General features: G+C 40.4%; 1 protein-coding gene across 1 annotated transcript in view; it reads left to right on the plus strand.

The window, feature by feature from the left end:
- The window catches only part of ST13 (ST13 Hsp70 interacting protein), a 36,146-nt gene extending 15,424 nt beyond the window's left edge, over positions 1 to 20,722 (plus strand). Inside the window, exons 4-12 of the mRNA XM_075286357.1 lie at positions 9,064 to 9,134; positions 9,244 to 9,310; positions 10,546 to 10,630; positions 12,120 to 12,230; positions 12,475 to 12,577; positions 15,510 to 15,626; positions 16,858 to 16,906; positions 19,292 to 19,413; positions 20,303 to 20,722. Coding sequence (XP_075142458.1) covers positions 9,064 to 9,134; positions 9,244 to 9,310; positions 10,546 to 10,630; positions 12,120 to 12,230; positions 12,475 to 12,577; positions 15,510 to 15,626; positions 16,858 to 16,906; positions 19,292 to 19,413; positions 20,303 to 20,431 — 854 coding nt within the window. The 3' untranslated portion in view covers positions 20,432 to 20,722. The remainder of the gene's footprint in view (positions 1 to 9,063; positions 9,135 to 9,243; positions 9,311 to 10,545; positions 10,631 to 12,119; positions 12,231 to 12,474; positions 12,578 to 15,509; positions 15,627 to 16,857; positions 16,907 to 19,291; positions 19,414 to 20,302) is intronic.
- Positions 20,723 to 20,911: the final 189 nt, after the last annotated feature.

Below are 20,911 nucleotides of genomic sequence, written 5' to 3' on the forward strand. Positions count from 1 at the left end.
CAATGGGAGTCACTCTGAATGTTTTTTTTTGTTTGTTTGTTTGTTTTTCCCGCTAGCGATTTATTTATTTATTTATTTTTTTTTTCTTCAGCTAGCAGGGAAAAAAAAAGTGACATCACCCATATTCATGAGGATTCCATGGCGGAGTCAGCTGTTGCTCTAGACTCCCTCCTGATTAGGCCCATTCATCCGGACCTAATTAGTAGTGGGATGCTGTGTCAGAATACCGATAAAAAGGCAGCGGAAAGTGAAGATCTTCACTTTCCGCCGTATGAACGAGGCCTAAGAATGTAAGTATGAAACCAAGCAATTATATACATTTTTTGGTAGAACGTACTTAATTTTTGGGTCACTCATCAGTGTGATTACTTTATGCATAATGGAGCCCCTGCCCACAAAGCCGAGGCCAGTACAAAGTTTCCAATAACATTAACATTTTAGAGTGGCCAGGTAATTCCCATGACCTTAACCCCCATAGAAAATGCCTGGAATGTAATGAAAAACAAGGTAGAAGAGACCGATCCAGCAACATCAATTATCTGAAGACATTCTGGGTAACCATAGACTCCTTATACCTCGCCAGACTTGCTGAATCCATGCCTAAATAACTGCAGTTGGTGATAGAATGTAAGGGTGACAAGACAAAATACTAATTGTAATGAAATATCCATAATAAAACTTTTTAATGTTAAGATTTTGTGGTTTTGTTGAACTTTTAAATATATTTTTTACCGCTAGATACTAGTTCAAACCAGAAGTTTATATACACTATATAAGAAGACCCATATGCATGTTTTTCTCACTATCTGACATGAATGAAATCTGAATAAATCTTTCCCATTTTAGGTCAGTTAGGATTACCAAAATTATTTATATTCGCCAAATGCAAGTACTGTATAATGAGAGCGTTATTTATTTATGCAGGGGGGGGGGGGTTAAAGGCATTTTTATTACTTTCTGCAAGGTCAAAAGTTTATAAACTGATTGACTTGGGACAAATGTTTTGGATATCTTTCCGCATGCTTCTCACAAAATTTGGGCCCGTCCTCCTGACAGAACTGGTGTAACTGAGCCATGTTTGTAGGCCACCTTGCTCGAACCTGCTTTTTCAGTTTTGCTTATACATTTTCAGTGGGATTGAGATCAGGGCTTTGTGATGGCCACTCTGAAACACTGACTTTGTTACACTTAAGCCACTTTGTAACCAGTTTGACAGTATGCTTCGGGTCATTGTCCATTTGGAAGACCCATTTGCACCCAAGCTTCCTCCTCCAAACGTAACGATGGTTGTTATAGCCAAACAGCTCAATTTTAGTTTTGTTAGGTTACAGGACATGTCTCTAAAAACTAAGTTCGTTGTCCCTGTGTGCATTTGCAAACATGTATCTGGCTTTTTTTTTTTTTTTTTTTTTGGGAGTAATGGCTTCTTCCTGGCAGAATGGCCTTTCAGTCTGAATATTTACCACTAACAAGTGCCCTCTGTTTCCTATCAGTGAGCCAGTTGCAAACCCAAATGCATATGTTTTCCCCCAGTCCCAACATTCTCTTTTTGCATACCAACCTTGTATGTTGTCCTGAATCAAAAGCCTTTGAACCGTCCAGAATACACCACGTCCACTGCATTACCCATGTCCAGTCTTGAACTGACCTCCTCATAGAAGCTAATCAGATTAGTCTGACAGGACCGATTCCTCATAAGCCCATGCTGATTGGGTGTTATAAGATTATTTACATTGAGATACTCCAGGATAGCATCTCTTAGAAAGCCCTTAAATCTCTTACCCACCACAGAAGTCAAACTTAATATAGTTTGTTCTGCCATTTTACTGTTCCTGTAAGTGGCCACAGTAAAATGGCCGAAGAGACTTTTGCATTCGGCTCTGCCCAAAGACCAATAGCAATGTCGACTGTGCATGTGCCAGACTTGCATCCTGAAGACAGGATCATCGGAAGAAGACAACACATAGGATGCGGCTGTAGAAATGAAGGCGGCGCTGGAGAGTTTTCAAGCAGCACAGGGGACGTTCCCAGTGCTGTTTGAGCGTGGGGTAACACCCCCTGTGCTGTCTGGAGACTCTTTAGCATACCGAGAAAAAAATGGGATGTCTATGGCATAGCAGAGCAAAGAGGAATTCTAAAGGTAGGGGAGGAATAACCTTTCTTAAGGCTGTTCCTAAATGGTATTAGTTAAAAAAGGGTTTTGAATAATAGAATCCCTTTAACTCCAAAGATATGACATTATCTTATTGATATCCAAATTGATTAAAGGCATAGTAATCTTGGTGTATGTAAACTTTTGACTTTGTAAAAAGTAATAATTACTTTAAAAAATTCTCTCTCTCACTGATTAGTCTAGCATATGGCAAATGTAAATTATTTTGATAATCCTAATTTTCCTAAAATGGAAAAGATTTATTCAGATTTCATGTCATAGTGAGAAAAACATGCATATGTGTCTTTATATAGTGTATGTAAAACTTCTGGTTTCATACTGTGTGAGTATGTGTGGCCTGTGAGGAAGTAAACATATTAGTCTGGCACAGCAGCAATTGGATTAGGAAGGAGGAGGTCTAACAATAAGACAGATGTATCAAACACTAACCCTAGACTCTTCTAGTATATCTGTCCCAAAGTATTTGCATAAATTGTTTAATAGTTCAAAAACTTATAAAATATTTAAAGGGGCTCTATTATTGGGAAAAGTCATTTTTAACTAATCACATACCTGCATAGCCTTTAAAAATGCTATCCCACACCTACCTTTAGTATGTAAATTGCCTCAGTGGTTTCTGAATAAGTTTGTTTTTTATCATATGCTAATTAGCTTCCAGCCAGCACAGGTAGTTCCCAGCAGCACTCGTCTATGCTATTATCTCCTGTGTGTGTGTGCAAACAGGAAGCTGAGTCATCAGGAGCAGCGTCCTGTGCTGTATACATGCATAGGAAACAATAGCAAAGAGGGTGCAGTCTAGATCTAGTCTAATTAGCATATGAATAAAAACTGACTTATTCAGAAACCACTGAGGCAATCTACATATTAAAGGTAGGTGTGGAATAGCCTTTCTAAAGGCCATGTAAGTATGTGATTAGTTAAAAATGACTTTTCCCAATGATAGAGCCCCTTTAACTATACTTCAGAATATCATAGAAACATCTGACGAAAAGATCTAAAAACACTGATGTTGCAAACTTCGTGAGAACCAAAATTTGTGTCCGTCTGAAAACATGGCAAAAATTGTATTCTGCCGTGAAGGTGAATGCTTTTTTTTTTTTTTTTTTCCTTCCAAAACTGAGCCAACCCTGTAGTATTTTGAAACCATGCAGTGCTCCAGACTAAAAAAAATAAATAAATAAATAACTAAACCTTTACATCAGCCACAGGATAAGCAAAGTAAAATACAGCCTTAACTTCAGGCAAAAATGCAAAACAAAACCTGCTCGTCTGAGTGCTAACTAAATAGAAAATACTAACTGTATGTGTGGCTTACTACCAGCCACACAAATCAACCAAAGCAATACTGTACCGTAACACAAGGCTCTCAGTGTCAGGGATAGACCCAGCCATTTCCTCTCCTCCCAAGATCTGCCCTGAAGTGCAGACTCCGCAGCCTTTTATGGCCTAGTAACCAGCCTATGACCCACACCTGGGCTGAAGGTTATTCAAGATTCGCACTAGACTACACACGTCAGAAATCTGGGGGAGATATACCGGCACTCTGCTTGTCACCTTCTCACAATAGATAGATAGATGGATGTACCAGAGTTAACCGAACTTCTGCACTTAAAGAGGACCTTTCACCATATCCGGGCACATGCAGTTCTATACAGTCCTATGAAAAAGTTTGGGCACCCCTATTAATCTTAATCATTTTTTGTTCTAAATATTTTGGTGTTTGCAACAGCCATTTCAGTTTGATATATCTAATAACTGATGGACACAGTAATATTTCAGGATTGAAATGAGGTTTATTGTACTAACAGAAAATGTGCAATATGCATTAAACCAAAATTTGACCGGTGCAAAAGTATGGGCACCCTTATCATTTTATTGATTTGAATTCCCCTAACTACTTTTTACTGACTTACTGAAGCACAAAATTGGTTTTGTAACCTCAGTGAGCTTTGAACTTCATAGCCAGATGTATCCAATCATAAGAAAAGGTATTTAAGGTGGCCAATTGCAAGTTGATCTCCTATTTGAATCTCATCTGAAGAGTGGCATCATGGGCTACTCAAAACAACTCTCAAATGATCTGAAAACAAAGATTGTTCAACATAGTTGTTCAGGGGAAGGATACAAAAAGTTGTCTCAGAGATTTAACCTGTCAGTTTCCACTGTGAGGAACATAGTAAGGAAATGGAAGACCACAGGGACAGTTCTTGTTAAGCCCAGAAGTGGCAGGCCAAGAAAAATATCAGAAAGGCAGAGAAGAAGAATGGTGAGAACAGTCAAGGACAATCCACAGACCACCTCCAAAGAGCTGCAGCATCATCTTGCTGCAGATGGTGTCACTGTGCATCGGTCAGCTATACAGCGCACTTTGCACAAATAGAAGCTGTATGGGAGAGTGATGAGAAAGAAGCCGTTTCTGCACGTACGCCACAAATAGAGTTGCCTGAGGTATGAAAAAGCACATTTGGACAAGGCAGCTTCATTTTGGAAACAAAAATTGAGTTGTTTGGTTATAAAAAAAAGGCGTTATGCATGGCGTCCAAAAAGAAACAGCATTCCAAGAAAAACACATGCTACCCACTGGAAAATTTGGTGGAGGTTCCATCATGCTTTGGGGCTGTGTGGCCAATGCCGGCATCGGGAATCTTGTTAAAGTTGAGAGTCGCATGGATTCCACTCAGTATCAGCAGATTCTTGAGAATAATGTTCAAGAATCAGTGACGAAGTTGAAGTTACGCCGGGGATGGATATTTCAGCAAGACAATGATCCAAAACACCGCTCCAAATCCTCAGGCATTCATGCAGAGGAACAATTACAATGTTCTGGAATGGCCATCCCAGTCCCCAGACCTGAATATCATTGAACATCTGTGGGATGATTTGAAGCGGGCTGTCCATGCTCGGCGACCATCTAACTTAACTGAACTTGAATTGTTTGTCCAAAATACCTTTATCCAGGATCCAGGAACTGATTAAAAGCTACAGGAAGCGACTAGAGGCTGTTATCTTTGCAAACGGAGGATCTACTAAATATTAATGTCACTTTTCTGTTGAGGTGCCCATACTTTTGCACCGGTCAAATTTTGGTTTAATGCATATTGCACATTTTCTGTTAGTACAATAAACCTCATTTCAATCCTGAAATATTACTGTGTCCATCAGTTATTAGATATATCAAACTGAAATGGCTGTTGCAAATACCAAAATATTTAGAACTAAAAATGATTAAGATTAATAGGGGTGCCCAAACTTTTTCATAGGACTGTATACTGCCAGAAAGCTGACAGTGCGCTGAATTTAGCGCACTGTCGGCTTTCCCGATCTGTGCCCGGTGTGAAGAGCTTTCGGCCCGGTACCGTAGCTCTTCTATGGTCAGAAGGCCGTTTCTGACCATTAGCCAGGAACGTCCTTCTGCCTCGCGGCGCCAATCGCGCTGTGCTGTGGAGCCGGGAGGAACTCCCCCCTCCCTCTGCTCACACAGCTTGTCCGTAGACTAGCATTATCAGGAGAGGGAGGGGGCGTTCCTCCCGGCTCCACAGCACAGCGCGATTGGCGCCGCGAGGCAGAAGGACGTCTCTGGCTAATGGTCAGAAACGCCCTTCTGACTGTAAAGCGCTACGGTATCGGGACCGATAGCGCTTTACACCGGGCACGGATCGGGAAAGCCGACAGTGCGCTGAATTCAGCGCACTGTGAGCTTTCTGGCAGTATATAACACTGCCTGTGCCCAGATATGGTGAAAGGTCCTCTTTAACCTGCTAAAGTGCGATATCTTATCACAGAAAACAACTGAATGTAATAAGTCTTTTAGAAAAAAAAAAAAATTTCCAATGAGTTTTTATTGAATTTTGTTGTATTCTATGATAAGGTATGGCACTGCAGGAGATGATGAATTGCAGAAGTTCAGATCAACTCTATGTCTGTACATACTTAGGTGCACATACAGTGAAGGAAATAATTATTTGATCCCTTGCTGATTTTGTTAGTTTGCCCACTGACAAAGACATGAACAGTCTATAATTTTAAGGGTAGGATAATTTTAACAGTGAGATATAGAATATCAAAAATAAAATCAGAAAATCACATTGTAAAAATGTATTTGCATTTTGCATAGAGAAATAAGTATTTGATCCCCTGCCAACCATTAAGAGTTCTAGATCCTGTAGACCAATTAGATGCTCTTAAGCAACTGTCTTAAATTGTCACCTGTATAAAAGACCACAGAGTCCACAGACTCAAGGAATCAGTCAGACTCTAACCTCTACCACATGGGCAAGACCAAAGAGCTTTATAAGGATGTCAGGGACAATATCATAGACCTGCACAAGGCTGGAATGGGCTACAAAATAATAAGTAAGACGCTGGGTGAGAAGGAGACAACTGTTGGTGCAATAGTAAGAAAATGGAAGAAATACAAAATGACTGTCAATCGACATCGATCTGGGGCTCCATGCAAAATCTCACCTTGTGGGGTATCCTTGATTATGAGGAAGGTGAGAGATTAGCCTAAAACTATACATGGGAACTTGTAAATGATCTCAAGGCAGCTGGGACCACAGTCACCAAGAAAACCATTGGTAACACATCACACCATAATGGATTAAAATCCTGCAGTGCACGTAAGATCTCCCTGCTCAAGAACGCACTTGTGCAGGCCCATCTGGATTTGCCAATGAACAACTGGATGATTCTGATAGTGATTGGCAGAAGATGCTATGGTCAGATGAGACAAAAATTGAGCTCTTTGGTATTAACTCAACTCGCCGTGTTTGGAGGAAGGGAAATGTTTCCTATGACCCAAAGAACACCGTCCCCACTGTCAAGCATGGAGTGGAAACATTATGTTTTGGGTGTGAGAATGGATGGAGCCACGTACCGTAAAGTCCTCCTTCCTTCCACTGGGACATGAAAATGGGTCATGGTTGGGTCTTCCAGCAGGGCAATGACCCAAAACATACAGCCAAGGCAACAAAGGAGAGGCTCAAAAAGAAGCACATTAAGGTCATGGAGTGGCCTGGACAGTCTCCAGACCTTAATCCCGTAGAAAACTTTTTGAGCAAATTGCCAAGCTGCAAACTCAAAGTCTTAAAGGGATTCTACCACTAAAACAACATTTTTTTCTAATTACCACGTTGGAATAGCCTTAAGAAGGGCTATTCTTCTCTTACCTTTAGATGTGGTATCCGTGGCGCCGTTCCTTAGAAATACCGGATTTAACCATTTTTGGGAGGCCGCTCTTGCTCTTGTAGTTCAGTACAGGAGCGTACTGCGCAGGCGTCGGAAGTTGGACCAAGACGGAAGACAGAAGAGGCGGGGTTGCAGCTGAAGATGGAGGTGGCGCTGGAATGAGCTCTTGGGCAGCAGTGCGGACGCCCCCATCGCCATTTGAGCGCTGGGGCCCGCCCTCATTGCTGCGGAGAACTCATTTGCATACCGGTTAAAACCGGTATTTCTAAAGAACATCGCCACGGAGACCACGTCTAAAGGTAAGAGACGAATAGCCTTTCTTAAGGCTATTCCGACGTGGTAATTAGAAAAAAATGTTGCTTTAGTGGTAGAATCCCTTTAATGATTTAGAGATGATCTGCAAAGAGGAGGGGACCAAAATTCCCCCTGATGTGCGCAAACCTCATCATCAACTACAAAACCGTCTGACTGCTGTGCACGCCACCAAGGGTTTTGACACCAAGTATTAAGTCTCGTTTGCCAGAAGGATCAAATACTTATTTCTCCATGCAAAATGCAAATACATTTATAAAATGTATACAATGTGATTTTCTGGATTTTATTTTTGATATTCTATCTCTCACTGTTAAAATTATCCTACCCTTAAAATTATAGACTGTTCATGTCTTTGTCAGTGGGAAAACGTACAAAATCAGCAAGGGATCAAATAATTCTTTCCTTCACTGTACCTTTTGGTGAGAGATCACTGACTGCTAGACAAACCCACTTTTTTTACCCACATTTTACCCACTTGAAAGTCTCTGAAAAGGGATGCATCTTCTGACAGTAGCAGAACGGTCCTTTCCACAAATTGCCCTCCATCTTGGCCTTTCATATTTAGCTGTTAGGACGTGTTGGTAGCACACGCTTTTCAGAAAATACATGGATATGTGCGGTGTTAACATGCTTCATGTATTTAAATTTTTCATTTGTACATATCAAAAGTATGAAAATTATTCTGGCTGTGAGAAATGCAAAATGTCCAGAAACTTCTGGCTGTGAAAGGTTTAAAGCCGCTGTGTGTGTGTGTGTGTGTGTGTGTGTGTGTGTGTGTGTGTGTGTGTGTGTGTGTGTGTAGTTTTTTTAAACAACAAAAGTTTGTGAAAAATTAATAGATGTTTTACAAAATACTTTTGCTATCAGTTCATGATTTTCAGCATGAGTTTTATTCTTTCAATAGGAACATTGATATTTAAATAAATTCGTCAATTCTGTCATTTCATGGAAATACAAGTGTAGAACTAATAATACTTTGAGTATTATCACTTTGAGGTTTTGTTCATATGTCATGATTTTTGTGGTCATATAAGGTCCATGATCACAAACTGCACATGAATCCATTTCTTTTAATGGGCACATCGAGGTCTTTGTTCTTTGTGGGTTGTGTTTTTTTTTTTAGTTTTTTTAGTTGTTTTTTTTATGGGGCTAATGGGGGGAAAAAGCCAAAAATTTCTCTATTTTGGTGCATTTTGCGGTCCACTGAGCTCCATTAAATTCCATGGGTCTGTGAAAATCACAGACCATACGCAAATGCCATTATGGGCCCAATGACTACGTAAATAAACTATATACAAAATTTTTAAACAGTTCTATATGATGTGAAAATGATGGTGTTGGTAATGATAATTAATTTTTCATTGATTTTATAATGATTTCTGTTCTAGAAATTGATAATGAAGGAGTAATTCCTCCAGATAATGAAGCCCCTCAGGAAATGGGAAACGACGACTTGGAGGTGACAATATTATTAATTGTATTTTTAGCAAGTATAGGAAGTGTAAAAGTCGATCACGGCTGGTGTATGTTTATATATTTAGTTGTTTTTTTAATTTTTTTGTCTTAAGGTTACAGAAGAAATGATGAATGAGGCAAATGAAAAGAAGGTGGAGGCGATTAAAGCACTGGGAGATGGTAAATTTTTATATTTTTTTGTGACGCAAACTGTACTAAAGGTGCATCACTATATCTAGAAGACAGCAGACACTGTACTGTTGCTATATGAAAGGTTTGATGAAAGGTTACGTACACTTCACAACCCTGTGTTTTGGAAAGTGGGGCCTCTGTAGATTGCATATGGGTTTTTTCAGCATGTAATATAGATGGTCAATTTAGGGAATATGGAGGCCAGGTGCACTTTGAACTTTGCCGTGTTCAGCAAACCATTACTGAACAATTTTTTTTTAACTGTAGTATTTATTGAAGACCTTTCAGCATTAACAAAAATTAGGATTTATTGTATAAAACATCTTCTCATTTTCCTTCCAAGTGCATATAGCAATCAATAGATAACAAGAGAACAGCAATAAGGCTTCCAGACTAAAGGCAGGCACAAGAGGAAGAAACAAGGGGGGGGGTTAACGAACATAAATTTACCAATATACAGTAGGTATCCCACTGAGCCCAGATAGGAAAGCATTTCAGGCACTCCTGTATTCTTGTGAAATTCGTTATTTCTTGAAGGTGATATTTTGAAATAAGCAATCCACATACGGTGTGAAACGTTTTTCGGCTCACTATGGAGCCTTCGTCGGACCGGATTGCCTTAAGGCAAAGTGAATTACAAAATGTATTAATGACACAAATAGTGCTAGGAAATCAGAAGTTGTCCGAAAGTTTAGTTAACGTCTGGTCACCTAATTCTTGTGTACTTATTTAACCCATGGTAGTGCGGTAATATGAAGTTAGGGAGCGTTCACACTACCGTCGGTGTCCGACATGTAGTGTCCGCTCCTAGTGTCCGCTCAAAATCTGTCACGGACACTAGGAGCGGACACTAGATGTGTCCGTGACACCTGTCATTCACTTGAATGGGCATCGGGTGCGTTCTTTTGCACTCCGTGCCCGTCCTTCCCTGTCCGCAAGAGAAGATGTCCGACTTCTCAAGCGGACAGAGGAACCCTGCATGACTGTCATTCACCCAAGTGAATGACAGGTGTCACGGACACATCTAGTGTCCGCTCCTAGTGTCCGTGACAGATTTTGAGCGGACACTAGGAGCGGACACTACATGTCGGACACCGACGGTAGTGTGAACGCTCCCTTAGACATCTTTGGGGCCCTCCTCAGAACACAATGGCTCACTTGATCTAGGTTTGTTTTGGAAATAAAATTTGACTTTTCATTTTTTATTTGATTTTGGTCTCCAGGTGAACTTCAGCAGGCCATTGATTTATTCACAGACGCTATTAAGCTTAGTCCACGGATTGCTATTTTGTATGCAAAAAGAGCAAGGTGAGAGAAGAAAGATGTGTTTATTTTATGTATGCTTATATTCTTTGCATTTTGTGTGCATGGTGTGCATGTGTGGGAGGAGGGGGGGGGTTGTTTGTGTGTATTTTATCACGAAAAAGCACCAGACTTTCCCTGATCGGTTTGAGAGGGCTGTTTATAGCTAGTTCTGTCATTTCAAACAATAACTCTTTACACACCAGTAAATACTATATTAACCCTTATAGACCACAAAAATGCATTTGCACTAAAAACTGTGCAATCAATTGTCAACTCCTCTTCTGCTACCCTAAAACTCCAAAGAAGCCACTACCTTAGTATATCAATGATAGAGACATTAACCCACCACTGAAGAAGTTTTATCCAGATATGTCATATAGTCAGGTTCATCTTATAGGGTGAAAGTGTTGGCTGTTGGAGCAAGCTCAGCCTTGTTGCATCAATGTGCATCCAGTGTACACTGTATAGTGCAAGTGCCAATTTATACATAGTTACACACTCTATTCACAGAATAGGAGAAAGCTTGCAGTTGGCATACAGTCACTCGGACCTCCTTAGATCACAAAAACAGGTTGCCTTGCACCCATATCAGTGGAAGAGCAGTCATGCAGGTGCACGGCAGTTATATTTAAAGGGACTATCATTGAGAAAAGTCATATTTAACTAATCACATACTTGCATAGGCTTTAGAAATGCGATTCTACACCTACCTTTAGTATGTAAATTGCCTCAGTGGTTTCTGAATAAGACCGTTTTTATTCATATGCTAATGAGCCTCCAGCCAGCACAGGAAGTTCCCAGCAGCGCTCGTTTCTTTTATTATTTCCTATGTGTGTGTGCAAACAGGAAGCTGAGTCAGCAGCAGCCTGAAAAATAGTTGTGCAAGGCCAGGGCCCCAAGTTCCGCCATGGGAAAAATCGCTGCTTTTTACAGTCAGGGCAAAGTGGATGGGATTCTAATGAATTCCATGCCCACCTTGTGGTAAAAACTGTGTTGTGGACACACTGCGATTTCGAAAATAGCGCAGTTTTGGAAATTGCAGCATGTCAATTTTATCTACAGAAACACCATCAGTTTTCCCATAGGTATAATTGTAATAGGAAACCTCTGTGAACTTTCTGTCTAAAGTGCTGCTGGAAGAACCGCGTTGCCTTGCCACTGCGTTTTTTCCCACAGCGTTTGTCTTGCTGCGGGATGCCTAGTGGGGCCTTAGCCTAAAAGAGCTCCCTGACCCACAGTGCAAGCAGATGGTTTAGTAGCTGCAGATATTTATATATCTTGTCAGCCTCCTCCTTTGAAATGTAATCCTGTCTGATAAGTGGAGGATATCTGCTGTGTGTGTAATAAATAAGTAAAAAAATATATATATATATATATATATATATATATATATATATATATATATATATATATATAATGTATTTAGTGTGGTTTGTGTACATAGATGTATATAGATAGGTATCATATGTTTTGTTTTGTTTTTTTCTTACAGTGTTTATGTAAAACTACAAAAGCCAAATGCCGCAATCCGTGACTGTGATAAAGCTATTGCCATCAACCCAGATTCAGCTCAGCCATACAAGTGGAGAGGAAAAGCACACAGGTAATAGTTTCTTGCATTTAGTACATATCATGTGACATTGAAAAGGGGGTACTATGTTCTAGAGAAACCATAGGTTGCTGAGTTTTGTAATTCTAGAATGTAAACTAAAGCCATTACATTAGGGGCTGCTGAACAAAACCTTCTCTTTTTGCTGTAATTGGTTGGTCAGTAAGAACTGCAGTGATATTACTAAATTGTATCACTGAATAAAATGGATTTAGTGCAACTTTGCATCATTCTGTAGGCTTCTGGGTCACTGGGAAGAATCTGCACATGACTTGGCAATGGCTTGCAAATTGGATTATGATGAAGACGCAAGTGCTATGCTTAAGGAAGTGCAACCACGTGTAAGTAAAATGCTTTATGAGATCAACAAGTTTAAGGCTCTATTCGTCTTTTTGGATGCAAAAAAGCAGACGCATTCTGTTTACTTCGACAGAAGTGAATCTGTTTTTTTTTTTTTTTTTCATTTAGGATGGTCTGAATGGTGCCCTAAAGCAATATAAACTACTTATTGCATTCCTAGTCATCTATTTGCGCTTACCTCTCTCCCCCCCACACACACACACAGTGTCCTAATCTTGTTGTTCTACTTCTAGCTGTCCTCTTTATTCAGTGTGAGGCATTTGCTGTCAGTGGAGGTGCTAGACTTCCTGTCCCTTGTCATCAGTGAGGATTGTGAGACAATATAGCCTAGCTGTGCTTAGTTTACCTTATCCCTAAATGTCATGCTATACTACACAATAGAAATGTCTAGGATACACTGAACAGTAGTAATGACTGCGGATGGAGCTGGCATGCTATAGCTGGCTGTGGATAAAGGACAGGAAAGTGTCGATATCAGAGGCAATACTGTGCAGTCTGAAGAGGGAGGATTCACATAGAAGATTAGTAGTGCTTGTGACTATTAAACCAAAGCCATCGCTCCCCCCTCCCCTTCCCCAGTTCTTGTATTCCTTGTTGGTGTCTCTGCTTCTAGTGACAGACTTCACATCACAACAGGCAGTGGATAGAAAGTCAGAGGGAAAATGATATAGAAATTTTTCAGTACAAAAAGGTCATCTTATTTAAAGGTAACCTGTAAACTTGATGGTGTTCACATTGGCCAACACATGAGAACAAGTTAGGTGAAATAACAGTAACAATTTAAAGAGGACCTTTCACCACTTTTGGGCACATGCAGAAAGCCAACAGTGCGCTGAATTCAGCACACTGTCGGCTTTCCCAATCTGTGCCCGGTGTAAAGAGCTTACGGTGCCGGTACCGTAGTGCTCTATGGTCAGAAGGGCGTTTCTGACACTCAGTCAGAGACGTCCTTCTGCCTCGCGGCGCCTATCGCGCTGTGCTGTGGAGCAGGGAGGAACGCCCCCTCCCGCTCCTGATAATACTCGTCTATGGACGAGCTGTGTGAGCGTTCCTCCCCGCTCCACAGCACAGCGCGATAGGCGCCGCGAGGCAGAAGGACGTCTCTGACTGACTGTCAGAAACGCCCTTCTGACCATAGAGCACTACGGTACCGGCACTGTAAGCTCTTTACACCGGGTACAGATTGGGAAAGCCGACAGTGCGCTGAATTCATTGCACTGTCGGCTTTCTGGCAGTGTATAACACTGCATGTGCCCAAAAGTGGTGAAAGGTCCTCTTTAAAGGGGTTGTCTCATCTCAAGGATCCTATCTATACTAGTAGCTTATGTAAATTGAAGTCTTTTCCTAAATATATTGCTTTAGAAATTCTGCTTTGTTTGCCTGGTATGTGAATTTATTCCCCCCATTGTTTACACAGCGTTGCTATAACCACAGACTTATAGGACAAGTGACGTCACTCACTCACTGCTCTTGCCAGCAATCCGTTCAGATAATTGCAGTTATCTGATTAATCCAGTCTCTCAATGTAAACACACAGATAACACTTTGTTTGTTCTATACAAGAATCTGCAGATTATCTGATCTGCAGAAGTGTTATGTGTCCCATTTAGCAGGAGGGAGGGGCGGGAGAAAAATACAGGAAGTGAGAAGCAGACACTGCATGCAGCCTTGCTGACCGGCTTAGATGGGGGAACCCCTTTAACACACAAAGATCCAGATTTACTATGCCTTCATATGCCAAGAAGCTAATGTCCTTTCTCCCTGCAGATTCCACGGCTGAGACAGCTGCGGCGCGAGACGCACTCACAATTAGGCCCATTCATTTGGACCTAATCAGGAGTGGGATGCCAATGCTCTGCATCGGCATCCTGTTGCGGCTAGCTGCATGGAGAATTCACATGGTGGAAAAGTTTTCCGTCGTGTGAACATACCCTTACATGTCTGGATTGTGTATGGGCACCTTAAGGGTATATCACCCAGTTTTTGCAGATTGTGACACCCAGTTTTTGCAGATTGTGAGGCCTCCAAACTCTCCCATTCTTTTCACTGGGAGGCAGCAACAGATTTTATATATATATTGTCAGGTTCTGGAGTTGCTAGGTGGGGTGGCATAGACACACAAGTCCAGTTTCTTTTAATCCAAAACAAAGATAGAGTTTATTTTCACTCAAAAATATAGTGCAGCAACAAAAGGAAACAATACAAAAATAAATACCTGCCCGGCTAGGCTCTAACTAAACATAGAATAGGTTACATCACCTAGAATAACAGAAATCCAAAAGCTAGTTGAGTCATTCAAGACACAGCTCCATAAATATGTCCTCTCTGTTTGCTCTCCAGCCAAACTCTGCCAAAGTGTTGCTGCTGGAGCAACTTCTTAAGTCTCCTTGACGAGGTGACTCTCTGCAGCTGAGTCGTTGCCGGATCATCCCCAAAGTGTGGACTGGAGGGGGGTGGAATGACAGATCCCACTACCAACCTACCTATCATTCCTATAAATCCAGCCCAGTACTGAGGATTTACCAAAATGCTCAGCAAATGAAAGTTGTCTGCTGAGAACAAACATTCTCACCTCACCCACCTGAATAGTCTGGGTGAGATGTACACCCCCTCCATTACCTGACCAGCCATCGGTTTACAATATATATAAAATGTTTTTTATTTTTTCCCCTTCCTTCTATGGTTGTGGAATCCACTTAAAGATAGGTCATTGTGCTTCTCTCTGACTGTCATTGAAATGAATGGGAGAGTTGGGAGGCGGTTTTTGAGGTGGATTTTGGCAAGTGAAATTGCCCTTTTAGATCTATCAATGGTCTGCAGATAAATCTCTTATTTCAATGTCCATATTAAACCATATATTGTGTGAAATGCTAATGTGTTTATGCAAAAGTAATGGAAAAAATGTTCACTTAGGCTCAGAAAATCATAGAACACAAACGAAAATATGAACGTAAACGACAGGAAAAAGAAATTAATGAACGTAAGGAGCGAGTGAGAAAAGCCAAAGAAGAACATGAACGGGCACAGAGGGTAAGTGATGATATGATGGTTTCAATGTGTACTGCTATAGTGTATTTTAACCCTTTATGAGTATGTTCACACAGATGTTTTTGCAGGATGAAAAAAACTGGTTCAGGAATTAGGAAACAATTTTTTGATGCGATCCGTTTTTTTTTCTTGCAGTTTTTGCCCCATTTTTTTGCTCCAGCAGACTGTATAGACCTGGAAACTTGCCTTTACAAAAAAGTGCTGGCGGTTTTTGATGAGGTTTTCCGCCTCCCATTAATTTCAATGAGTTCTTGAAGGTGGAATCCGCCCGATGATTGGTTATGTCACTTTTTTTTCCCTCTAGCTGCATAAATCAGTTAGAGGGAAAAAAAACTGCTACTGACTCCCATTTAAATGAATGGGAGGCGTTCTTTTAGTTGGCTTTGAGGAGGATTCTGCCTCAAAATCAGCCTGCAAAAAAACCCTCTGTGAACATACCCTATCAACACAGGGTAGTTTGGGTGACTTTTTTCATGTTTCCAGCTCCATCTTTCCTCTTAAGCACCCAAAAGCTGTGATCACTGATTGGAATCTGAGGGGTTAAGCTGTCTATTTTCTGACTCCGGCAGCTAGTCCCAGGTCGCAGCTGAGACCCAAAAGTCATGCCGCAGGTACAGCGCCTTAGAATTGCAAAGGCTATAAACTGTGACCAAACTCTTAGCAATAAACTGATCAAAACCTGCAGTGCACAACTTTTCACTTTGCGTAAGGTGTGGATGGGGATTGATTTCTATCCACCACACTTAGTGTATGTAACTGTGAATTTGTCCATTACATCTCTGTCCTTAGGCCAGGGGCCTCATGTTGTGAAAGTGCAACATTTTGGCCACACATTGTAGAAAAAATCTATACCTAAAGAAATGCTGGTATTTTTTGTATAGGTATAATAGAATTAGAAAGTCCAAAGAAAATCTCTGTAGAGTTTCTGTGAAAAACATTGCAGAAAAGACTGCGATGTGTTTCCGCTCCGGTCTTTTGCACAGCATTTTTTGGAAGCAATTCGCTGTGTGGGGCCTTAGTCTCAATCATCTTCTGACTTAGGTTTCTTAAGTCCATATGATTGCTGTGAAGGAAATCTCTGAAACTGTAGACTGGATCAGAACACAAGAGCAACCTCAGCTGAACTGTTAAAAGGGCACTTACGAAGTAAAAACCCTGTCTTATCATGTTTAAAAATCTAAAAATACATTTCTCCTCCTTTATTTGAAAATAGGAAGAAGAAGCCAGGCGTCAAGCTGGAGCACAGTTTGGCGGTTTCCCAGGTTTGTTAAGTTTGTCTTTAAAGGGATTGTCCCATTTCAAGGATCCTATCTATACTGGTAGCATATGTAAAGTGAAGTCTTTTCCTAAATGTATTGCTTTAGAAATGCTGCTTTGTTTCCCTGCTGTGTGAACTTATTCTTTCCATTATTCACACATCTGTTCGCACAGCATTACCATAACCATGACATCACTGTGCAGGACAATCAGTTCAGCTAATTGCAGTTTGCTGATAAAGTCTGTTAGCCATCTTTGTAAACACACAAATAACACTGAGTCCATCTCTCGAAGCATGTTCATATTATCTGATCTGCATAAGTATTGTGATACTTTATAGTGTAGTTCAGCAAGCTGAAAGGGAGGGGGAGAAATACAGGAAGTGAGAAGAAGAGGTGCATAAAATACATTTGGTATTTCGGGAGATGTATAAATGCGTGTGTGTATATAAAGAGAGATACTGTGCAAAGTATAAGCTCGCAGTCCTTTTCAGTTGTGACTATAGGGCTTAATGTGACTGGTCAAGTTCTATTTATAGTTCTATAGTGTATGTTGCCATATAAACAGTGTTTAAAATCATTGAGTCTATATAGATTTATTTATGTCTCACTGTTGTGATTGTATGGTTAGTGCTCAGAAAACAAACGCAAGAAATTGTTAATTTATGGTGCACTGGTTCTATAGCCAGGATGTTTCTGGTGATTAAATGAACCCCCACCAACTTTTGCAGGTTATATCGTCACCATTACACTGCGTGAGAGTCAATAAGCGAGCATAATAGATTATACTTCTGGGTCTGACAGTGGTTCCCCCTAGCTGCCATCTTTATCGGACCATATAACGTTATTATTGCTGTGGACATGGCTAGGCAAACTATTCACTACAATACATAGTGTATGTACAGCCATGTATTTTACTAGTGAACAAGTCCCCAGGGGTGAATTACCCTTGTTGATTTGAATCAAATGTGAAATAAAAGAGTAATGAAAAGAGGTAAAATATTTAAAAATAAAAAACTAAAACATTTTTTGCTATTAATGTCTTGAGAAGATACAAAAAAGTACATCTACTTGGTGTCAACCGGAATAAAAGTTTTATATACCTCATATTTATACCAATGAAACTGTTGGCAAATTATACACATGATTTTCAGAATATGGCAAAAAGAAAAGCAAATCTTTTAACTTTCTCTTGTACAAGTAAAACAGAAAAAGTTCTATATTTGGATCACTGTAATCGTTCTGGCAACAGTATCCAGTTTGCATGATATGGGTACTTGACAGTTTTTAGATCAAAATTTGTAATACAGAAAACAAGGTTGAAACTGCTTCGTTTCTCCACCATGACTCCACCCCCAATAAATTGTTAGTCTAGAAGTTATATGTACCCTGAAATGGTGAGAATGACACGCTGTTATCCAACAAAATACAAGCCCTCATTTCTGAGATAGCTAAATAATGAAAAAAAAAGTTTGGCCATGAATGCCAAAATATATTAGATTTATGTGACCGATCTGATTCTTGGACTGGTTTTTCACAGATCTGTGTATGGTCTAGTTTTTTCATTGACCCATTCACATCAATTATCAAATCACTGATCCAAGCGATCAATTCTTAAAAACCTAGACTGTGTTCCATATTTTCATGGATCACGGACGTCACATGACTGAGAAACTCTGTCATGTGATTAAGCTCTAACTTCTCTATTCCTGTCTCTGCTATTCCAGAAGGGGGCCCCCTTCCCCCTTCATAGATCTTTAGCTTGGCACCCCATCAGTGACCCTTTATGTGGCCATGGCAGCCAATCACTGGTCTCATCAATCACAGGAGATAGTCGGTTACATCATTGCTGAAATGCCGGAATCAGTGACTGATGGAGAGTCTGCTGGCACCGCAGTGGAAAGAAGAGTTTGGCCGAGGAAAGAAACGCAAAAATATGTTCATGTTTGTCACTGCGTTTTTGTCACTGTGTTTTAAATTTTTTACTTCTGCACCATATACAATTCTATGGGAAAAACATGTTTCTGCAGGTAAAGTTTAATGTACTATTTTATTTTTTTTTCAAAACCTCATCCATGTTCTGGTGAGAGCAGAGAGAGCAGGCCAGTTCGACACTGAATTTATAGGTTATTAAATGGGACTTCCTTGGCTTCAGATCTTCAGCTTTTCACGTCTTCATCAACACTGACTTGAATGTGACTATATTCTACTTCCCTGCATTGTGGGTTCAGTTTGCGCCTTGCTGAGGGTCTTGGCAGCCACCATACTTCATAGCTGTTTTTTGCTTTTCTCTTCTGCATATCCTAAAAACCTTTTTTTTGTCAAACCTCACTTCTGTCATTTGTTCAATCACTTACAATCCACTTATATTTCACTGTTGTTGCTTCATAGGGGGATTCCCAGGTGGTATGCCGGGTATGCCAGGTATGGCTGGAGGATTCCCCGGTGGCATGGCTGGAATGCCAGGAGTGAGTGAAATCCTCTCTGATCCAGAAGTCCTGACTGCAATGCAGGTAGGTGCTGTATTTAACACAATGTTCTGGATTTTTGTAAGGCTAAGTTCAGATATCAGAAAATGAAGATGACTTTGACAGGGTTTGAGCAAAGTACATTACTGTTTACCCCCCAGCAGGATATGTCCACTAAAACTAAATTCACTGCTCCCTCTGCAAACAGCTCTAACTCCGGAGCCACAAGGGCTACAGCCACGACCACATGAATCTTGGCTTTAAAATGATTCCATGTATGTAACCCACTTAGATTTTGAGATCTCGCTGGTTAAAGTGGAGCTGCACATAGTCGCAGCCGTCACATCAATCAGTGTCCAGGGAGAGGAGAATGATTTTATTTCACTGTCCCGATCACTTCAGATAACCTCAGGGGAAGGAAGACCATGGACTTTTGTCTAAGATATCGCCCCCTGTTATCAATCAGTAAACATACATGCCTTTAACCCCATAGGTGCTAAAATTGTTTTAGAAAATAAAAATAAAAAATGCTCCCCCCCCCCCCTTGTTTATGAAAAAAACACAAACACAAACTACACATCCGTAACAAGCCAAATCCCCAAAGATCAAGGAATAGTAAGGAGCCTGAGATGGAGCTCTCTATGCTAAGTGTTTTGCCCCTGCTTTACATACGACATAAACTGTCCATGCGTATGAGGGTTAGATCAGTCGAGCCCACTGATTTTGGAAGAACCAGTCAAACCTCTAATCTGTTTGGGGAGATTCTTGACACTGGCGGCCAGAGAAGTATTTAACTCTTCATGGACAGTAATAACAATGTTTCTCTTTTAAAACCTTATTCATTTTCTGCTGATACATAACTTTATATTATGAAGTTGATTCAATAATAGTAACAGAAAATAACTGTGATTCTATTTTCTCCCCCTCCCCACAGGATCCAGAGGTGATGGCTGCATTCCAAGATGTAGCCCAGAATCCAGCCAACATATCAAAATATCAGAGCAACCCAAAAGTGATGAATCTGATAAGCAAGTTGTCCACTAAATTTGGAGGCAGTGCATAGGAGCAGAGTGTGGTGAAGGAACCTACGATGATATGAATAGCTGTTTATTCTGATGACTGTTGTCCTTTAAGCTTTCCCTTCTTTTGAAATGAAATAAATCATACTGCAGATTACTGTTAAAGTATATATTCCTTTCATAAATGAATTTCTACATTTCAGATTCTGACTGGTTTTTCTCCTTCAGCAGAACTAAACTAATGTGAATTCCTAAAACTGGAGATCTTCACAGAAATGCCATTCCTCCTAGCAATATCCAATTTAGCAATATAATAAAATTCTAAAATGAAATTATTTTGTATGTTTACTGTCGTAATATAAAAAATAGCGCACAAAAAAGGAGAATTGCACTTTCAACAGTATGCAGTAGTTCAAAAGGTAAGACATGAATTGCACTTCTCACCCCTGGCCCCTATTTGGTGGTGGTATATCACAATATCCCACCACAATAAAATCCTCTGAAAAGGCTTCTTATTTTTGCTT

The sequence above is a fragment of the Leptodactylus fuscus genome, chromosome 9 (genome assembly GCF_031893055.1).
Source record: "Leptodactylus fuscus isolate aLepFus1 chromosome 9, aLepFus1.hap2, whole genome shotgun sequence".
NCBI classification, from domain to species: domain Eukaryota; kingdom Metazoa; phylum Chordata; class Amphibia; order Anura; family Leptodactylidae; genus Leptodactylus; species Leptodactylus fuscus.